Source organism: Solea senegalensis, linkage group LG19 (genome assembly GCF_019176455.1).
Source record: "Solea senegalensis isolate Sse05_10M linkage group LG19, IFAPA_SoseM_1, whole genome shotgun sequence".
Taxonomy (NCBI): Eukaryota; Metazoa; Chordata; class Actinopteri; order Pleuronectiformes; family Soleidae; genus Solea; species Solea senegalensis.
Genome location: NC_058038.1, coordinates 20,084,732 through 20,105,858, shown reverse-complemented (window position 1 = coordinate 20,105,858; position 21,127 = coordinate 20,084,732). Strand labels below are relative to the sequence as shown.

The window sequence follows — 21,127 nt, the reverse complement described above, 5'->3', positions numbered from 1 at the left end:
CTTTGTGTCACTGAGGTCAATCTGAACAAAGGATTTCAAACACTGAAGTGACAAAATAAGACATTTAAACTTAGTGATGGAGGCAGCAGTGGATCAACAACTCCTGTGTGTGTGTGTGTGTGTGTGTCACAGTGAGATAAAGACGTGAGGATATCATAGACTTAAACTGATGTGGATTTTATGATCCAAGTCTTTTGTTTAGTGTCTAAAATCCAGTTTTTCCTTGTGCCACAGCGAGCACCTTTCCCTCAGAGACGAGTAAGACGAGGGTCATTTCCTCTCGTCAGTCTCAACATTCTTTACTCAGGTATTTCAGGTTTGTCTTGTAAAATGACAGAAGTCTTTAAAACAGCATGACCTTCACCAGCGATGCTCGGCTTTTATCTTGGATCTGAGTCGCTGAAAGTTTAAGTCCAACATTATTATGTGCAGCACTTCCTTCTCAGCAGCAAACTGGTCAAACCACCTCAGAGAACAAGTGACAGTGTTCTGGAACACACTGTGTGTGTGTGTGCGTGCGTGCGTGCGTGCGTGCGTGTGTTCACACACTCACACACACACACACACGTCTCTCAGCAACACCTGTCGTCCTCATCTAAAGAGAGTGAGAGGAAAACAAAAGCTTTATTTGGTGTAAAACACAGAAAGCAAACATTACATAACTGTGTGTGTGTGTGTGGACACAACTGTGAAGTGGTGAATTCAAGCGTCTCAGACTTTGTCCTCATTTGGACACTTTCAGCACACAGAGACATTCGTCGGTGTCCCAGAGGACAAAGCAACGACTGTAAAGACGTGGTTTGACGTGACGTCAACGCCGTCGAGCACCTGATCGACTCTGCTCCACTCGCACCGAACCTTTTGAATAATGCGTTCCCCTCCTCGCCAGAGGCGGCGCTACAACACAAAAAAATGACACGACGTCGACAAAAGAATAAAATCAGTAAAAATTCGAAAGCATAAAAACATAAAAATGAGTCCAGCTTTACCTGTGTTAAACGCCGCGGAGTAAAGTACCCACAATGCCCTGCGTCGTTTAAGGCGGACCAGACTCCGGTTGCGCGTTCACACCTCGGCAAACGAAGCGGACGAGGGTTGGATTAAGAAGGAGCTGATGTGAATGAATGAATCCGAAATGTGAACAGGAACAGAGACTCTGGGGTCAGACCTGAACCTGGTGGTTCAGTGATAGAACCATGGAGGACAGAACTAACACCAGGTAAAGATGAAGCAGTAGAAGTGCTTTTACTTCAGTAATATTATTAAAGTGTCATTTTTGATGACACTGATGCTGGCGGACCAGTTTTGGCCCACAGGCCACCAGTTGCTGACCGTTGGTCTACACTGTGTGTGTGAGTCATTTCTTCAGATGCCGTTTGTTGGAAGAGGAATTACAGAGATTTTTGTGTTTGTTTCCAGGAACAAACCATGAGTTTATTTACACACACACACGCACACACACGCACGCACGCACACGCACACACACACACACGTGTGGAAAAAGAAAAAGCCTCAGGTCACACAAACGCTGCCAAAAACCATTTCATTATGAGAGGATGACAGCTGATGTTTAACCAGCTTCACTCATTAAACAGTCGTTCTGAAAATGAATGTAACGCACGCATCATAAAATCTCCATCGTTTAAGTCTACGATGTTTTTTTCTCACTGTGAGACAGACGTCTGTAAACCACTCACTCTCCCACACCAAAGCCCAGAGAGAAGATCAGGAGCTGCTGGTCCACTGCTGCCTCGTGTGGTCACTTTGTGTCACTGAGGTCAATCTGAACAAAGGATTTTAAATAAAATAAGACATTTGAACTTAGTGATGGAGGCAGCAGCAACAACTCCTGTGTGTGTGTGTGATGTTAAAATCACTGATTTTCTCTGTGGGCTTTGGTGTGGGAGAGTGAGTGGTTTACAGACGTCTGTCTCACAGTGAAATAAAGACATGATCATGTTCTTAAAGATGTCACAGATTTAAGATGACACAAGTCTTTTGTTAAGTGGCTAAAATCCTGTTTTCTCAGATTGACACAAACACCAGCTCCTGTGTTTCCTCCTCTGACGACCGTCTGTCAATCACATGCCCATAAACGACGACTCTGACACAGATTATGATTAATTATGATTAACCAGATTAAGATTATGGTCTGTATTTATATAGAATTTTCTAGTCTTGATGTGTTGCTTTAGAATACAGTTTTCACTCACTCACTCAGACGGCTCACTCTACCACTGAGCCACTGTGGCTCAATCCTAACTCCTCACTTTTTTAATACTTAACTTAAAACTTGAATAGATTTCAGATCAGAAAATGACTTTGATACACACACACACACACACAAACATTGGACAAACACTGTTAATTTACATATGACATTCGGTTTTTTTAATATTAAATCAAATATGGGATTTAACTCACTGAGATGCTGACATTTACACCACAGACAGGTTTTTAAATCATAAGTAAATCAAAAGAACTTGTTAATAACAATCGTCTTTGACAGGAATGAAACCTGATAAAAGCTCAACACTCACACCTTTGTTTGTCTTTACAAACCAGAACAGCAGCGTCTGTCTGCCTGTCTGGCAGTCTGTCTGTCTGTCAGCCCGCGGCTGAGCACCTGTGACAAACAATAATATGTTACATAAATAAAACCATGTCATGTTGTCAGTAGGTGGCGCTGTTCACATCCACAGACTGTTTACTTACTTTTCATTGACAAATGTTTGATCACAGATAAAAACGTAAAAAAAAAATAATCATTGTGTGATTATGTGATGATTGCAGCCTCTTTGTTTTTCTTCAGGTGGAATTTAATGCTGAGTTGGTTTTTTAAATGATGCCACACCTTCACTGGAGTGTGAACAGACGTGGAAAGAAAGAAAGAAAGAAAGAAAGAAAGAAAGAAAGAAAGAAAAAAAGAAAGAGGTCAGTGACACAGTGGCTCTGTGTGGATGTGATTATGAGGACGAGTTTGTTTTGTTCTTGAATGATGGTTTAGTACGGACGACCTCGACGCTCCTGCCTGCGGTCACCCCTAAAACACACACGCACACACGCACGCACCCACACACACACACACACACAGATGACAATGAGACTAATCTCAGAATAATCTCAAAATAATTAATTTATTCTCAGAATAATGATTATTCTGAGAAAAAAAACGTTAAGATTCAGTGAATCTGACCTTGCGTCCATTTTACCAGGGCCGTATCCTCCGCGGTCGCCTCCTCGTCCCCCTCTGAAGCCCCCACGGTCACCACCACGGCCCCTGAAGCCGCCGCGATCGAAGCCTCCTCTGCGCTCGCCTCCGTAACCTCCTGTCAGCAGAGCAGACCATGTGACCTTTAACTGACCTCTAACCGCAGAGTTACTGAGTCACAGCTTGGAGCTGCTCTGTGCAGCAGCGCGCCGCTAAACTGTGACTCACAGTGTAAATAAATAACTTTCCTGTGTATTATTACAGGCTTTTGTTGTCTTTGTTGTTGCAGTGAATCATTTAATACCACACAAAAAACAGACATGTAATCATTTTACAAGTAAATTCATTATTGTTATCTTTTCTTTGTTCCACATAACAAATAAATCATTAAAACCAAATCCTTTTCCAGCATTTTGACTAAGAAAAGAGTGAACACATGAATCCATGGTAAAAATCATCGTAAGCCCTGATAAAGTTGTAAACATTACAGATTAGGGTTAGTCCTTTGGAGTCTGACCTCTGTCCATGGGGCTCAACCCTCCTGCGTCCTCCGGTTTCGGGGCCTTGCACTGGTTACACTCGTTACGCCAGGAAAAGTTCAGGTTGTCACAGTTGCTGAAGAGAAAAATGGGATTAAAATCACTGTGTGATTCAGTTGAAATCTAGGAACAAAAACACTGTTGTTTCCAGATTAAAAAAGTACAGAATCAACAGATTTTGTTGACAACTGACTGTGAAATCAGTGAATCTGGACTCACGGGTTTGAGCACTTCCAGTCTCCAGCTCTCTGCTGTGCTCCTCCTGCTCCTCCCGCTCCTCCTCCTCCGTTGCCTCCTGGAAAACCTCCACCTCGACCGCCTCCAAATCCTCCATGGCTCATGGGGCCTTCAAGAAAACGACCCAGTTACATCCATGGTAACAACAAACGATAAAAAGAGTTCCGTTTCTGTGGATACGGAGTTAAACTGGGACCACACCTCCTCGTCCTCGACCTCCCCTCATGCCTCCCCGTCCTCCAAAGTCTGCTCTGCGGGTGGCAAAGGACACTTTGAGTGGGTTTCCATTGAAGTCTTTACCTGACGATGAAAGACAGACGTCAAGAAGTAAACATGACAACGAGCATCGTGATGTTATTGGTATCGTGGACCGTGTATCTTGATTTTATTGGTATCGTGGACCGTGTATCACGTGGATGTATCGTGATGTTATTGGTATCGGCGTGTATCGTGATGTTATTGGTATTGTGGACCGTATCGCCGTGTCGCACCGTGATGTTATTGGTATCGTTGTATCTTGATGTTATTGGTATCGTACGTGTATCGCATGTATCTGTATCGCGTGTCATGCATCGCCGTGTATCGGCCGTTATGATGTTATTGGTATCGTGGACCGTGTATTGTGATGTTATTGGTATCGTGGACCGTGTATTGTGATGTTGCCTGTGATTCACAGCCTTCTAAAAGTCAACCGTGCCTCAGTCTCATGCCTCTCAGAACTTACCGTCAAACCAGTCGATGGCAGCTTTGGCTGAAGGAGGGTCGTCAAAGGAAACCGTGGCCTCCCCTTTCAGCTTTCCCGTCTCTCTGTCTGTGTACAGGTTGATCATGGGAAGACCTGTTTTCTTGTTGACCTGAGAGGACGACGGACAGAGGGACAAAAAGTTAAAAAAGTACATCGGAGTTCGGAAACCTGACTCTGAAATCGCCTGAGTCGCTGTGGAAATGTGACTCATAAATATTAAGCCTCTTACCTCGTACCTTTTTGATTTGTTGAAGATTTAAATAAAAATAACTACACAAATTAGAAATAATTATATTTACATTACATTATATTAAATGTCATTCAGCAAACGCTTTTATCCAAAGCGACTTACAGTGGAATTGAGTACAATCAGCCAGGGGTGGAGTTGAACTTGCGACCATGATGTCTTTCACACACAGGGTACCGATCTTAACCACTGAGCCACTCCATACCCATTAAATGTTGTATGGATATTATATCTATATATAGTGACATGAGACAAGACATGATAAAGTATCTGTGATGACTTTACCTGCTTTTAAAGGCTGTTGCATTGATGATCGTCACATTTATTATATTGAATACATTTCTTGAACAAACTAAATATTATATATATATAATGTATGTAGAAACATATATGTATATATAGAAAAAGTATGTGAACCCTTTGGAATTATCTAGATTTCTGCACAAATTGGTCATAAAATGTGATCTTATCTTCATCTAAGTCACAACAACAGACAAACACGGTCTTCTTAAACTAATACCTCACAAACAATTATCTGTTTTTATGTTTTTATTGAACACACAACATAAACATTCACAGTGCAGGGTGGTAAAAGTATGTTATAGCGTTATAGTAATTATCATTGTAAAGAAATAAAGCAGGTATTCTCTGAAATGAGAGGTAATAATAAGTGTATGTTTTTCACAAACTGACCTTAATGATCCCAATCTGCTTAAAAAAGTCAGCCACTGATTCCACAGTGTAGTCGTCGCCCAGGCCTTGTACAAAGATGGTGTTGTTATCGGAGTTATCCTGGTCCTGCACTGTTTGAAGAAAACATGGAGAGAAACGTTCAGAAGAGCAACAACACAACACTGAATAATGAAAACATGTTTAACTTCAAGGTGAACAGTGGAAAATGATGAGGTTTGTGTTGATATGAGTGGATGGACGTTTGGCTCCACCCACTTTGGAGTGTCAAAGTGTCGTCAAACTTTAACGTAGAGACGTGGTTGAAACTTTAAACCGGTTTAGATTTTTTATACGTTTTTTATTAAGTATTATGGGATGTTTTCAGATTTAATTATGAGTGTGTGTGGCGTCGTCAAATAATGACAAAAACCTCTAAACAAACTCTTCTCCTGCTCACAATTTCACAATTTTCAATTTCACAGTTTCTACATAAACACGTTGCTCTGGTTGTCGTCTAACCCTGTGTGTTGTTTTCATTTTCATATGAATTGCAGTTTTTCTTAAAATCACCAAAAAGCACAGAGAGTTCTGCTCAAACCTCTCATTCACTCCCATGTTAAAACTCTGCTCTGGAGTTTTTTAAAAATCAAGATGAGGGTGATTTTAAAAGTGTACTTTCTCTGTCAGTTCACAGCCGTTTGTCACAGATGTAAATGTGGGAGCTGCTGAAAGTCTCCTGACGCTCACACACCAAACATTTACTCTCTGTCATCAACCGTTCTGACAATATGACGACTTTAAAACATGCTGTTTTCTCTGTTTTTCACTGGTTTTGGACAGTTAGAAACAGGGGTTTGGAAGGGGGAGGGACATCAGGGAGGGGGAGAGGCTTGTTCGTCTCTCTCTTTTAAAGGTTGATTCCACAAAAATACCACTTTGTCTAAGTTTTAAAGGTTCAATCCACCCAAATCAGCAGAAAGAAGCGGACACGATCAAAACGTCACCACAGAATTTTCTAGTTTTAATATCAAATGCACCTGATGTTATGATGTGATTGGTGGTTAAAGCATGTCGTAAAGCATTCGTGCTTCTTCTGCACCCTCTACAGATCAAACTTAACGTGATCACAGTTCAAATGCAACACTGGTTAAAGCTCAAAAGTCTCATTCACAGGAGTTTAAAGGTGACATAGAATGCTTGAATCACACATATATGTTAGTTATGGAGGTCTACTTACATATATTAACTTGTTTTAATGATTTAAAAACCTCCTAATCGCTGCAAACGAGCCGATCAAAATATCTCCTCACTGACACTCTCGTCAGCCGCGCTGTTTCAGACCAAAACCACACCCCTAGAATGTGGACCGTGTTGTGATTGGCCAGCCAAAGAGATCTTTCCCACTGTCCTGTGAATGGCCAGGTACCTGGAAGTGACGTAATAGATAGGCCAGCTCTCAGATACACAGCTCCCCCTCTGGCACGGTGGATGCTCTGCATCTCAGCAGCTACAACAAGAGTAGTTCTTCTTCTTCTGCGGTTGAATGTACGCAACCGGATGTGCCCGAACTAGTGCCCGCATCAGGAGGCGCTACAGTGGTGAGAGGAGTGGTAAGGATTTCTGATGACGACATCAAATTAAGGAAGTGCCGATCCACTTCGCAGAGCCCAGGAAAACAATACAACACTATTTTCTCAGCAGTGGCTGAACTGTTTGTTCTGAAACTTCAGGGTTTCATAAACGAGGTAATGACGCAGATACACACACACAAACGCAGCGTTAATTGGAGCTTCCGGTCTATGTGGGCTTTAAAGTGCAATAATTAAACCTGTTCTAAATACTGTTGTCATGTGAGTGAGTGTATTCATTAAATCAATGAGTGGATGTGCCAGAACTTGCTCCAGTGACTGTTTTCAATAATCATAACAATAATTGTTATACAATAATTACTGACTTTATCAGGCAGCTGGACTAGGAAACTGGACCACATCACACCGCTCCTCAGGTCACTACACTGGCCATCAACTATCCAGAGCTCTAAGATCATCAGGACCAGGTTTACTGCATGTCTCCCAGAATCAGAACCAAACAAAGTGAAGCAGCGTTCAGTTCTTCTGCTTCCTGAACACCTGAGGTCTGAGGTCTGCTCACACTGACAGCTCATTTCAATCAGACCCGAAAACATGATTATTTACTCAAGTTTCACTTATATTTTGCTGTGGTAACAAGACTTACTGAAGCCTCCAGGTCCTCCAGGTCCATGTTCTGGATCTCTTGGTCCTTGAGAGAACAAAAAACACAAATGAGTTGTGGGAGTGAACACACACACACAAACACACAAGCACCAGACACACTTTTATCCAGTGACGTACGCTGCCCACACAGCTGTCAGGAGCAGCTTGGGGTTAAAGTGTCTAGCTCGAGAGCTAGCAGGAGCCGGGAATCAAACCAACAACCTTCCACTTGAAAGAAGACCTGCTCTACCACCGAGCCGCCGCCGCCCCTTAATGTTCAACTGTTCAGTAACTTCATACCATCATCACAGCAGCAGCAGCAGCAGCAGGAACAGGTTCAGGTACTTTTGAGGTGATCTTCTATGACATGCTAACAAAGTCTGCGATATCTTCAGAACACGTTCACGTCTTTATCTCACCGTTTGTAAACCACTCACTCTCCCACACCAAACCTCATAGAGAAAATCAGTGATTTTAGCTCATGGGGACACAGGAGTTGTTGATTCACTGCTGCCTAAGTTCAAATGTTTTATTTTGTCAATTCAGCATTTAAAATCCTTTGTTGAGATTTACCTCATTGACTCAAAGATTTTCTCGATGAAGTTTGGTATGGGAGAGCGAGTGGTTTACAAATGTCTGTCTAACAGTGAGATAAAGGCCGCAAACACGTTCTGCAGATATCATAGATGTCTGACGACGTGTCAGCACCTCAAACATCCCCACTTCTAAAAATCCAAACATCACTTTAACCATGTTGAAATACGTCATTCCAGGGTAACGTGTATGAAGGTCAATTATCACTCATCACACACACGTTGTCATTAATCTCGTCGTGCAATTAAATCACTCCTTCACCGTAATTACGTTTCCCTGAAGCTTCACACAGAAGTTACAACAAAACAAGACTGTGCACATTTTTGTCCTCAGCACATTCTGTGCCCCAGGAAGTTTGTTTGGCTTCAAATAAAAAATACATTTAGGTTTCAAACTCCTCACGCCAATGCATTAGTGCCGATGCATTTATTGATCAAATGTCAGATTCAAACACAGTCGATCATGTTGAACCATGTCGTTCCTTCATCGCTTCGTCTACTTTAGATTTTCACCACAGTTTGACACTGAACAGAATTTAAAGCTGAAGAGTTTCAGTCGTCGCTCGTGAGGTCGGCTCGCAGGCCTTTATCCACCAGAACAACACAGGCAGATTTATAGATTTCATAGAAAACACGCCGATTGTGTGATTTTATATAATATTTGAACCTGCTGAATGGACCTTTACCAGTTTGATCATTTACGATTGTTTGCGAACACATTTGACCTCGTCACTGTGGGTCTAATTTACCCGTGTTTCACAAACCCAGCACCTGAAATGTTTCCACAGGATCCAGAAGAACTTTCTGGATGTGTCCAGAACCACCGTACACAAACACGAGGCGTCACACCATGTGAACCTGTAATCTGGATTAGACTCACATGAAACCTAATCTGATGGTGGACACGCTTCAATAACGTAATGAACCAAGACTCAACATTTGAGTCTCATGGTTTCAAGCAGCTGAAATGAAAATTCTGGTCTGGTTCAGTCTCGTCAGTCTTGATTTACCAGTTGCAGAATAAAGTGGATGACAAAGACATTTCCTCTTCTATAGTAAGAGGAAATATATAGCTGAGAAATAACACATGAAAACACAGGGGTGTAAATTCATCCTCTCATCCTCCTCTTCCTCACATAAGATTAAGATTAACTTTATTGTTAAGTGGGAAATTTGTCTTGGGCCCTACACACATGCTGAAGTCGAAAAAACATATACAACATGATACAAACACAATACACACACACTGGCTCAGTGACGTTAATGGTTACAATTATTGTTGTTTGTTTGATTTTTCACTCTGATCACATGACCCTCGTCAACGCAGTAGATCAGTGTTTCTTTGAGAACCATGGCTATGAAGCCGAGGCCACGCCCCCTCACACACACACACACACAAATCACATTTTCTTTCTTTCACACAAAGCCACTGGATGTTGTGTCCCAGGCCACACGGCTCTGACCTGTGACCTCTGTGACCTCTGTCACAGATGACTCAGCATATACAGAACAGAATTTCGCCCCCTAACAGAGTCATGTGACCACGACTTACGGGAACAGGTGACGGTGTGACGACACACCTTTACATTCCAGTGGAGATGATTTCTACCAGATTTCAACACTCACTTCCACGTATGACAGAGTGAATCATTATGACCAAGTCATTCCACTTCAAACACACAGTGTGACCGGTGGAAACTTTGCTGTCCTCAGTGTGGACTTCACCGTGTTCTCAATCATTCATCAAAACCATCTGAACAAGTTCTAAGGTCACTATAGTGCACAGGTGACAAACTGCTGGCCCGCGGACTACATGTGGCCTACATATGTATGCACATATATACAGTATGTGTGTATACACATGTATACATCTTGAATGTACATATACACGTGTATATCTATATAAGCTTTACAGTTGTCCATGTTATTATTTACTCAACTTCATGTTTTTGATATAGCTGCAACTATTATTCGATTACTGAATGAATTGAGTGTTTTTAATAATTAAAACCAAGTTTCTGTGATTGTTCAGCTTCTTAAATGTGAATATTTTCAACATTTCCTTGTTCATCAAATCATTCAAACTGAATTCTTTTTGGATGTGATTCAAAGAACATCATCATTTCCAGGTTTGACAAACATTTTTTCAACATGAATGGATGATGAAAATAATCCTTAGTTGCGGCCCTAACAGTTTGATTCATTTTACATCGCAGGAGTTTTGAGTTTGACGCTCCTGCTATAGCGGCACTGACAGTGACAGTAAACCCATTACATGTTATCATTGGCCATTGCTTTATCCAATTTGATATTTGTTGTGAAACGTCAAACATGGCAGGTATTTGCAGAACATCAAGAGCCTTCAGAGAGCTGATAACATTCAGCAGCCATCACTTGAGTATCTGGAGAGGCTTGTTTCAATTCTTTCATGTTCACTGATTGTGTAACGCTTGTGAAATCAGGGAAGGTTTTCTGGCTCACTCCGGTTCTGTGACTCATGAGACTCACAACCTTAGACTCAAACACCATCCAGTCCTCACACCAGAACAGCGCCCTCTGCTGTGCAAAGGTGTGAACCACACAGGGCCAAACAGCAATCTATGAAGTTCATCATATATACTGGTGTATACTGGTTTCTGCAGGTCACAGACCGATCACATATTTACCATTTTTACATCCAAAAGTTCATTATCTGATGACCTGTTTCATGCATTTAAAACAGGGGTCTCAAACTTGCGGCACACGGGCCACATGCGGCCCCTCAGTTCATGTCCTGTGGCCCTTCACTTAAGGCCCTGGTATACTTCTGTGCATATATGCGTCTTATATCACAACCCTGTTACACTCACATGCCAGTGTCCTGTAGTAGGGTCCACCCACTCTGCCATCAGGTGGAGATTAATGTGGGTTTTTTACTATTATTTGAAACCATTAAACATTTATATTTCAAGTAAATAAATATAAATACATAGCAATAAAAATTGGCTGATCAATTTTTCAGCTTCCTAAATGTGAACATTTTCTAGTTTCTTTGCTCCATAAAACAAAGAAATCACTAAAAGTGAATGATTTTGGTTTGTGGAGAAAAACAAGACATTTGAGAACGTCATCATTTCCAGGTTTTCTGACATTTTATGAACCAAATAAGTACTTGAGAACATTAGCTGCAGCTCTAAACCACGCTATAACATGGTATTCAATTGTTTTTATATAGTTTATAGTATAAGAATATGTGTGTGTGTGTATATATATATATATATATATATATATATATATATATATACAAATATGTGTATATATATATATATATATATATATATATATATATATATACACATATGTATATATATATACACATGTATGTAGAACTGTAAACACTTCACTCTACCTTTAAAGTTGGGTGACTTGATTAAAAATGTCTTAAGTGATGATTGTCCCTGAAACCAGGTCACTTTCCCACCACACAGTCCCAGCTTAACTCAACTCTGTTCTATTCTCCTCCATCAGTGATAGAAGCTGGTACCTGGTCAGAGAGTGTCGTCACTGAAGAGTCACAAGCACGATGTCAAAGCAACAATGTCCTACTGTAGATCATTTAAAAAGGCTTAAATATCTACTTAAAGTTCCAAAATCTACTTATAATTCCAAAATCTACTTATAGTTCCAATATTTACTTATAATTCCAAAATCTACTCATAGTTCCAAAATCTACTTATAGTTCCAAAATCTACTTATAGTTCCAAAATCTACTTAAAGTTCCAAAATCTACTTAAAGTTATTGGTTTTCAATAACTCTCAATTTCACCCAGAACTCTTTGTGTTGCAGAGAAAAACCACGTCACCACAGTTAGCGTAATGACTCCGCCCACGTGGAGGAGGAGCTATGAAGTCATGGAAGTCGAGCCATGCTGGGACCGTGTAGAGGAAAAGCGCCAATATCTAATTACAATACAAAAACTTATTACACACTTTAAACTTGACCTATGACCTCTGATGACCCCTCCCTCTAGCTTTCAAAGCTTTTTGCTCAAGTGTTTGTTTGTTTTTTAAATCACTTACCACCAAACTTATTGAATCCTCCTCGATCGGCCATTCTGATGAAGAGGAAGAAAGAAAGGACACACACTGAAGTCTGGTGCTGACAGCCATTTGTCCTTCACTCTCAGTGTCTTCATTAAACCCACCCTGTGTCGCTCAGAGTCTCCAAGAGGCCGCTTTAAAGACCTTGTCTTTGTTTGGTCACTCTCACCATGTTTATGTCATGGTACAACTTAAACATTAACACTTTTAGTCCCTGGATTGGTGCAGGGTACGTTTGTCATTAGTTTAGGTTTAAGATGATCTTTTATTTTTTTACTCAAATAAAATGCAGCAAATCCATAAAGACAACTATGAGTATTTTTTAAATGACTACAAGAAAACTTTAAGTGTGTGGCAACTTCCCCCACTGTAAATGATGGCTTAAGAGTGGAAAGACAGGCTGGAGTGAAGATAAAAGCCTAGGAGAAGATTCAAAGATTGATTAAAGCAGAGTATGACACAGGGAGGAGGAGGAGGAGGTGGGAACAGGTGAAAAAGGCAGGTGATGGCGAGGTCTAATGGCGAGCAAGTCAAGGCCTTAGTTTAACGGTTTAACTGCTATAGAAACATGAAAAATAACACAAATTATATTACATTACATGTCATTTCGCAGACGCTTTTATCCAAAGCGACTTACAATGGAATTGAGTACAATCAGCCAGGGGTGGAGTCGAACTTGCAACCATTGCGACCATGATGTCTTTCAGGGTACCGGTCTTAACCACTGAGCCACTCCACCCCTTATAGAACAAATGTGCTATAACCTTAAAGCTGCAGTAAGTAACTTTTAAAAAAGGTCTAGTTCCAAAATCTAGTTATAGTTCTAAATCTACTTATAGTTCCAAAAACCTACTTATAGTTCCTAATTAAAGTTCCAAAATCTACTTAAAAATGTATAACTGTACTTGACCTACATACACACGACTCCAGGTGGTTACCCTGGTTACAGCGTCAGTGGTCATATTCTGTGCTATAATAAACCACCACTGACTCATTTTCCAGAGTGATTTTTGTGTGATGAACCAGCGTTTACTTCACCAACCATCAACTCATTAATCACTTATACTAATAATCCATAATCGTTGGTAAACTCTACATGATGAATACGTGAGGAAAGAATTCAAGGTTCGTTACCATCCGACCAGTTTGGATGTTTGAGTGCTGACACCATCGAGTTCTCGACACAGACACTGAGGAAACAGTGTTTCAGTCTAAATGACATTAAACAGCAGAAGAAGAAGAAGAAGGAGGAAGAGGAGGAGGAAGAGTGCATGCGTGTGAATGACTCAGTGCTGGAGAACCGTTCAATCCTAAAGTCTGATTCACACACTCCGGTAACAGTGATTTAAAAAAAAAACACCAGAACTCAAGCAGGTTACATCAGAAACGCTGCTGCATTAGTGTGTGTGTTTGATTTGTTTAACATAATCTAAATATCTAGATATATTGAGAAAGTGTTCACTTCTATGGTTTTATTCTGTAGTTTTTCAGTTTTACATGAAACTGTTTTTTTACTGGTTTATCTCCAGTTCAGTGTGAACACACTCAGCGCCTCACTTTTTACTGCTTTCTAATGTTCAAAATAACACAACTCTAGATACTGTGCTTTATAGTCTTATATTTGCTTGGATAATAAACAGGTGGTGGGCGGAGCCACATGAAGGCGTGGTCCATTCTCGTTCTTGTTTCTCTGTGCTGTTACTTAGTTTTTTGGGTATTTTTTAACCATAAATGTAAATTAGTTTTAGTTTGGAAAGAACAAAAAAACAAACATATAATAATACAACGTCCCACTTTTGAAAAGTGTTGTTTTTGGATGAATGAACTGAGGACAGCGTGTGGTTGTTTTAACACTCACCCCATTCCTCCTCGTCCTCTTGGTCCACCACGTCCACCTCTGTCAAAACCACGATCATAGCCGCCGCCGCCGCCGCCACGACCTCCAAATCCACCACCGCCACGACCCCGGCCTCCACGGACATCCTGACCGCCATATCCTTCATCAGGGTCACCATACCCTCCTCCTCCACTCATCGGAGGGCTGTCACCTCCATATCCTGAAGGAAAGTGGAGAAAATCACAGATACTCTGAGCAACATTCAGTAGAAAACATGTGAGAAAACAACATTACGTAAATGTACAGTGAACTTATCAGTGAATCACAAACTTTTTTGATGATTCATTTAATCAGTGTGTGTGTGTGTGTGTGTGTTTTTCAGCTTCTTAAATGTGAATATTTTCTTGTCGAATGAGTTGAGTCGAGCCAGGACTGTGTGATGGAAAAGTGCTAATATAAACTATATTAAGGGTGGTGCAACAAAACAATACAGTTAAATATCGCAATATTTTTCATGACGACATTTTATCAATTTTGAGACACCAAGTTCTTTGACTGATGTTACAAATAAGCATTAAAAACCGTTTCAGTCCACTAGATGGTGCCATGTGCTCACTGGAGCTGTCGTGTCCAGGGTGTGACCCCGACCCCCGAGCAAGTGAATGAGTGAGTGAACCTTTGCTCATGATAAAAGTGTATTTTAAAATAAAAAATGAAACTCCATTCCTGACCTCCATCTTGGCCGTACTGGCTCTGCTGACTGTAGCTCTGAGGAGGAGGGGCGTTGTAGCTCGGGGGCTGACTGTAGTGACCTCCTCCTCCACGTTGGGACGGTTGTGGGTGGCTCCCACTATAACCACCACTCTGACCTCCGCCGCTGCCATAACCACACCCGCTCTGTCCACCGCTCGGCAGCTGGTTATAACCCGGAGGCTGCGAGTTTTCTTCATAGCTGTGGAGGAAGACGAGGACGGGAAGAGGAGCATTTAAAAACAAACAAACAATAATTATAAATAATTAATGTACATACAAATACACAAGGGCTACATAAAACACTGTTAGACACACTTTTCCAAACTGCAGTTTATAAACCACTCACTCTCCCACACCAAAGTGCAGACAGAAAATCAGTGATTTCAGCCACAGGGACAGAGGAGATGCTGGTCCTCTGCCGCCTCGTGTGGTCACTTTGTGTCACTGAGTTAAGTCTAAATGAAATATTTTATATGCCGAATTTTACAAATTAAGATATTAGAACTTAGTGATGGAGGCAGCAGTGGACCAACAACTCCTGTGTGTGTGATGTTCAAATCATTGATTTTCTCTATGGACTTTGGTGTGGGAGAGTGAGTGGTTTACAAAGTGACACAAATCGCCACTGTAATAAAACGTCATCCACAATAAAGAGAGGTGGTGGTGTCTCACCCTGCAGAGGATAAAGAGGACGGCGGCGGCTGCTGCTGCTGACTGTAACCAGAGAAAGATGACTGCTGGTTGTAGCTCATGTTGGGCGGCTGGTTAGTGCTGCTGTAACCTCCAGAGCTGTAGGACTGACTGGAGTGACTATAACCTCCACCACCCTGGTGAGAGGGTGGAGCTCCATAACCTCCTGGGAGAAAGAAACAAGACAGGAAAACCTGTTAAAGTATAGTTCAGGTTTTTTTTATGAGGTAATGACTGTGATACTTGGTCAAACAACATCGCCGCCAAGAACCTGTCTGAGACTTGAAGTCCTTTCAGTCCAAAAACTGTGTGAAAACAACCATTTCTACCTGACTGTGGTTGGCCATAGCTGCCGTATCCTCCCTGGCTGTAGGAGCCAGAGCCGCCGTCTGAGTCTTGGTTGTAGCCTCCGTAGCCCTGCTGGCTGTAACTCTGACCAGAGGACTGACTATAGCCCTGGTTTCCACCTCCTCCTCCTCCTCCTCCTCCTCCTCCACCATACGACCCATAGCTGTGAGGAAGTCACAGGTTATCTGCTGTGTGTTAGCTTCTCACTGAATGTAACTTCATTGTCATTAAAGCTGCAGTAGCTGCGGAGGTCACTGGTTGTCGATGTTTGTCAAAGACTCCTAAAGACATCATAGAATGTGCTGACTCCGTGATTGTCAAAGTCAGACTTTTGCCTCGTCTACATACATCAAGCAGCGCAGGGCGTGAAACAGTAGGTGGCGTCGTCACAAACGAGGGAGACATTTACCTCAAATACCAACTTCACTTCTTTCTTGCACAAAATTCAAACACTTTCAATGACCCAGGTCTATTTAGGGTGATATTCAGAAACGTTCAAGGGCCATGACATTATGTTTCAAATTCACAAACTTTCAAGGATTTCAAGGACCCCTGGGAACCCTGTGATTTACACACACACACACAAAGTGAAAGGAAAGGTCTAGTGAGTGAGACCTGCTAGAATGTATGGCTTGGAGACAATAGCACAGTCTAAAAGACAGGAGGCGCTGTAGCTTGAGGTGTCAGAGCTGAAGATGCTGAGATTTTTGTGACCAGGAAGGACTGGATTAGAAATGAGCATATAATCCAGGGACAGTTCAGGTTGAACGGTTCGGGAATTTTGAGTAACAGTTAGAAAATCAGAATCAGAATCAGAATCAGAAGAGCTTTATTGCCAAGTACGATTTGCACATACAAGGAATTTGTTCTGGTGTCATTGGCGCATAACAAGCATACAAAATTTTAAAAACATGAGATTACTCACCCCTGCGCGGACGGTTGGGAATAATCTGTGTAATAAATGAAACAGAGCAACAATATAAGAAATGACAAATCCATGATGGCTCACACAACTCAAGAAGTATGCTAATTCATTTTCATAATGCACTGCAATGCTTCCGCATAGTGGGAGTAGGGGGTACTGCAGGTAGTAATCAATATCAACTTTCAGGATAACAGATACAGATATTGATATTTTTCTTTTCCACAAGTGTGTTGGGGCTTTTTATATAAAGAAAACACTTTTTGAAAGTTGTGTCTAATTAGTCAAATAAAACCGAGCTCAATACTTTTCCTGCATTTGCCGCAATTCAAAGTGTTTTTTATAGATACCTTGAAGACGTTCTAGATAACACGGATGTCATCAAAACGATGCTGGAGATATCTTAGAGTAGAACTATGGGTAGAAATAAATATCACAGTTGTGCTTTTTAAAAGCAAGCTATAAAAAACGTTATATATTCTATTTTCATTGAGAGGATTTTCTTTCACCTACATCTGACCTAATTATTGATACAAATACATTTTTAAAGGTTCTTGTCATGACGCCATGTTTTTAGATGGAAAAAAACCCTGAAAATATGAATTCTTTACAAAATACAACGTACAAAGTAAAAAATGTTATGCTGAAATATTGCAGCCTGGGATAAGTCAGTGAAAGGGTGAATTGTGATGACAGCAGTAAAAATGCCCAGATATAATAATACAATGCATGTCTTGTGTTTTGATGGAAGTGAGATGAAAACATTGCAGTTTCAATGGGACATTTTTGTACTTAACGGTGTGAGTGTAACACCTGCTTTAGTTTAGCTGTAGGAAATAAGAGCATCACAGGCAAATACACAATCTGGACAAACATTCATGCATAAATCTGAATGAACACATGAACAAAATAAGCATCACCGTTAACCGTGAAATGATTAAAGTAGGCGGGGCCACCGCCGCTCAAACTGGGTCAGTAGCACAACCACCGTTGACCTCATCTAACTATCAGATAAACCGCAGCAGGCTCGTTTCACTGCGGTCAATATTCGTAATAGCGGTGATAACGTTAGGTCAGCGTGGACAGATTTAGACAGAACACCGTGTTTCTCTTCCACCGAGAGAACAGAAACACCGTGACGTCATACAGCCAGGTAGCTAGCTAGCATTTAGCGTTTGACGGTTAACTAGCGACAGCGGCTGCTACGTGTTGGTGAATCAGTTTGCTAATGCTAACAGGAGCTAATGAATCACACTTCCGTCAAAACACGGGAGCGAAATGAGCAGCGTTTCTCACCGTTTGACGCCATTTTCTACGAACAGTCGTTAACGGTGACGAATGTGTGCGTTCACACAGCTGGAGCGAACCAACGACGACGGGGTGAAGATGAACTGACAGCGGCGTCCTCGCGTCTCCTCCCGTCATCACGCGTGTGCTGCTCAGCGCACAGGACATGTGAGCGTCTGTGGACACTTGGACACGATCTGTCACGTGTTCGACTTCTGCTCCATTAAAGTCAGGAATCACTGCTCGACAGCGCGTGTATGCACTGAACCAGTAATTGATTTTTATTCATCTACGAAATAAACATTGAACATCCACGAAACAGAGAGAAAGCAAAAGAAAAGCCCAAAATCCACCCAGATATTTCTGTGGCAGGACCGAGGACAGAGTTGGACTGAGTTCACTTCCCACAAATTCAGACAAAGGTCAAAGAAATAATTAAAGCTGTCGGGCTGTTGACAGACAAAGATTTAAGGAGATTAGCAGAGTTTCGGCTTCATAGACAGTTCAAGAAAAGCCACCAAAGACGGAATATACAAACTAAGCATCTGTTTTTAAATGTACATGTGTTCACCACTGGCTGAGTTTATTTTTGCTCTTTATGTTGTAAAAACAGGTGAATGTGCGAGGGTTACGTCAAACGTCGTGAGACTGGGAACGTTGGCTATTATTATTATTATTATTATTATTATTATTATTATTAATAATAACTTTTTTTTGACGTTAACACATTACATTTTGAATTCATGTAAACATGTGGGCTTATGATATTGTTTTTGTCATAAAAGTGGATTGTGTTGTTTAATTTCGTCAATAAAGTTTTAATAAAAGAGGGCTGGTCGGGGGAGTTGGGTGTGTGCTAACTTGGATGTGGTCGTGTTTGGTCGTGTTTGGCCTGCTGTGCCGTTCTCCATGCTAATGATGGTGTTCATGATTGCGACTTTAGTTTGTTGTCTGGTGGTATGGTCCATTTTGAGCAGCAGCGGGGCGATGCTTAAGGAAAAGTAGTAGCACTCGTCCACGGCTGACTCTGGCTTGGGTGGTGCCTGTAAGATGGTGATGCCGTCTGCCGGCTGTGGTCTGCTCCTCCCGGGATTTGCCAGAGTTTCTGTGGGTGCAGCCGACCTCCGCTCCCTCGGGCTGCGGGACCGAGGCCTGTCCCTCTCCCCAGGCGACACGGGCTCAGATTTGGACGATACCGGAGATGCAGAAAGTGGCCGACACTCCAGCATTGCAGACGAGCTGCCACAGGGCTCCTTCTCCTCCTTCTCCTCCTTCTCCTCCTCCTCCTCCTCCTCTGATCCACAGTGAGACAGCGGCGTTAACGATCCCTCCTCCTCGTTCAGAAGAGCTCGAAGGTTTCTTTTTGAACTGAAAACACCAAACAAAAGAGAACTCAGTCCTTGTGACGAGTTCATCAAAAATGTAATCGTGGATGATTTCACACAGACCTCCTTTGGTATATGTGGGGATTGAGGAAGGACATGCTGTCTGTGTATCTCCATTCCTTCTGAGCGCCTCCTGCTGAGGCAAAAGACAATCTTTTTTTCCGGTTCCTGACGTACGTGTCCCTCAGCGTCCTCCACCTGTTTCTGCAAAGATCGGCTGAAACAAAGAAGAGACAGGTTCATCAAATCTCACATTCGTCAGCCTGGCTTTCAGCTACCGCCTAGGCCACACCCTGTGTCTGTGCAGCCAAAGAGAAGGTGATGATGGAGAGGAGGAGCCTCCCCAGGTCAACCCAAGACACCTGGACGGAAGTGGCACAGTGTTCCATTCAGGAAGGAGGACACTTTTCTAATTAACGTTTGTTTATGGCTCAAATTTGGGGATAAAAAAGGTGAATTCAGTTTGTTATTTAACAAATAAAAACTTTAAGACACATTTTTTTGATGACAGGTCTTAAACATTTATTATATAACATTACATGAAGTGCTTTTTTTCATAAATGTAAGACTACATAGGAAACTCCTGTTTCCAATAACATGATAATGTGTTGTTAGTGAGAACTCACCATCCGCTCCCAACACCGTTGCTATGGTGATCCATGTTTTTTCTTTTTTCACGTTGTCCTTGTAATAAGGATGTGCCGGATTATAAAATATGGGGTATTTTTCCACCTCAGAGATCAGCTGTTCCTGATCCATGCTGTCCTGCGGGATTCTCTCGGCTCCAGGTTTGACTCTGCCCATCATCCCCACGGGGGCTTTTATTCTGAAGAAAGAAAAAACCGGACGCTCGGTATTGTATCGGTGTTTGGCTTCCTGTCCCGCTCACGCTGAACTCTGCTGAATTGAAGCGTCGTGTTCCGTCATCCGGCAAAAACTGAACCCCTGCGTATTTTCAGTGGGATAACGATCGACGTTGCACGGAACCGGTATCGGCACGCGACACAAACGGAGCCGCTGTAGACGAAAATCGACGCACGTCTCTTCCGAGGCTGCGACGCTACGCGACTGATACGCCGACCGACGTGACGGAGGACGGATCCAGGCGGTCTCGTGCGAGTCGTAAAAGAAAGCACACTTCCGGTCATACATTTTCAAAATAAAAACACTACTGGCAAACTTGTTGCAGCTGTTCAGATTAGTCTTGTATTAAGTCATTTAAAGTTATTCTTTGTGACCAGAAAAGTGTTATATTAAATATTACCTCAGTGAAAGTCTTAACGTTTAGCAATTTAGAATTTTAAAGTAAGAAAAAAATGAGGCGCAAGGATTGAGTCATGGTGGCTC

General features: G+C 41.9%; 2 protein-coding genes across 2 annotated transcripts; both read right to left on the bottom strand.

Moving 5' to 3' along the window:
* Nucleotides 1-2,368: 2,368 nt before the first annotated feature.
* Nucleotides 2,369-18,485, bottom strand: fus (FUS RNA binding protein). The gene is made up of 15 exons (XM_044051054.1): nucleotides 18,405-18,485; nucleotides 17,112-17,136; nucleotides 16,168-16,349; nucleotides 15,821-16,004; nucleotides 15,127-15,347; nucleotides 14,417-14,615; nucleotides 12,538-12,572; nucleotides 7,887-7,931; nucleotides 5,673-5,782; nucleotides 4,712-4,841; nucleotides 4,189-4,287; nucleotides 3,970-4,096; nucleotides 3,729-3,826; nucleotides 3,197-3,329; nucleotides 2,369-3,043 (listed from the first exon to the last, which is right to left on the bottom strand). The coding sequence occupies exons 1-15, from the start codon at nucleotides 18,415-18,417 to the stop codon at nucleotides 3,004-3,006; spliced, it is 1,641 nt and encodes a 546-aa protein (XP_043906989.1). The 5' UTR covers nucleotides 18,418-18,485; the 3' UTR covers nucleotides 2,369-3,003.
* A 683-nt stretch (nucleotides 18,486-19,168) lies between these two features.
* LOC122785398 (transcription factor Adf-1-like) lies at nucleotides 19,169-20,901 on the bottom strand. Its single transcript, XM_044051156.1, has 3 exons — nucleotides 20,407-20,901; nucleotides 19,844-19,997; nucleotides 19,169-19,763 (listed from the first exon to the last, which is right to left on the bottom strand). The coding sequence occupies exons 1-3, from the start codon at nucleotides 20,585-20,587 to the stop codon at nucleotides 19,214-19,216; spliced, it is 885 nt and encodes a 294-aa protein (XP_043907091.1). The 5' UTR covers nucleotides 20,588-20,901; the 3' UTR covers nucleotides 19,169-19,213.
* Nucleotides 20,902-21,127: the final 226 nt, after the last annotated feature.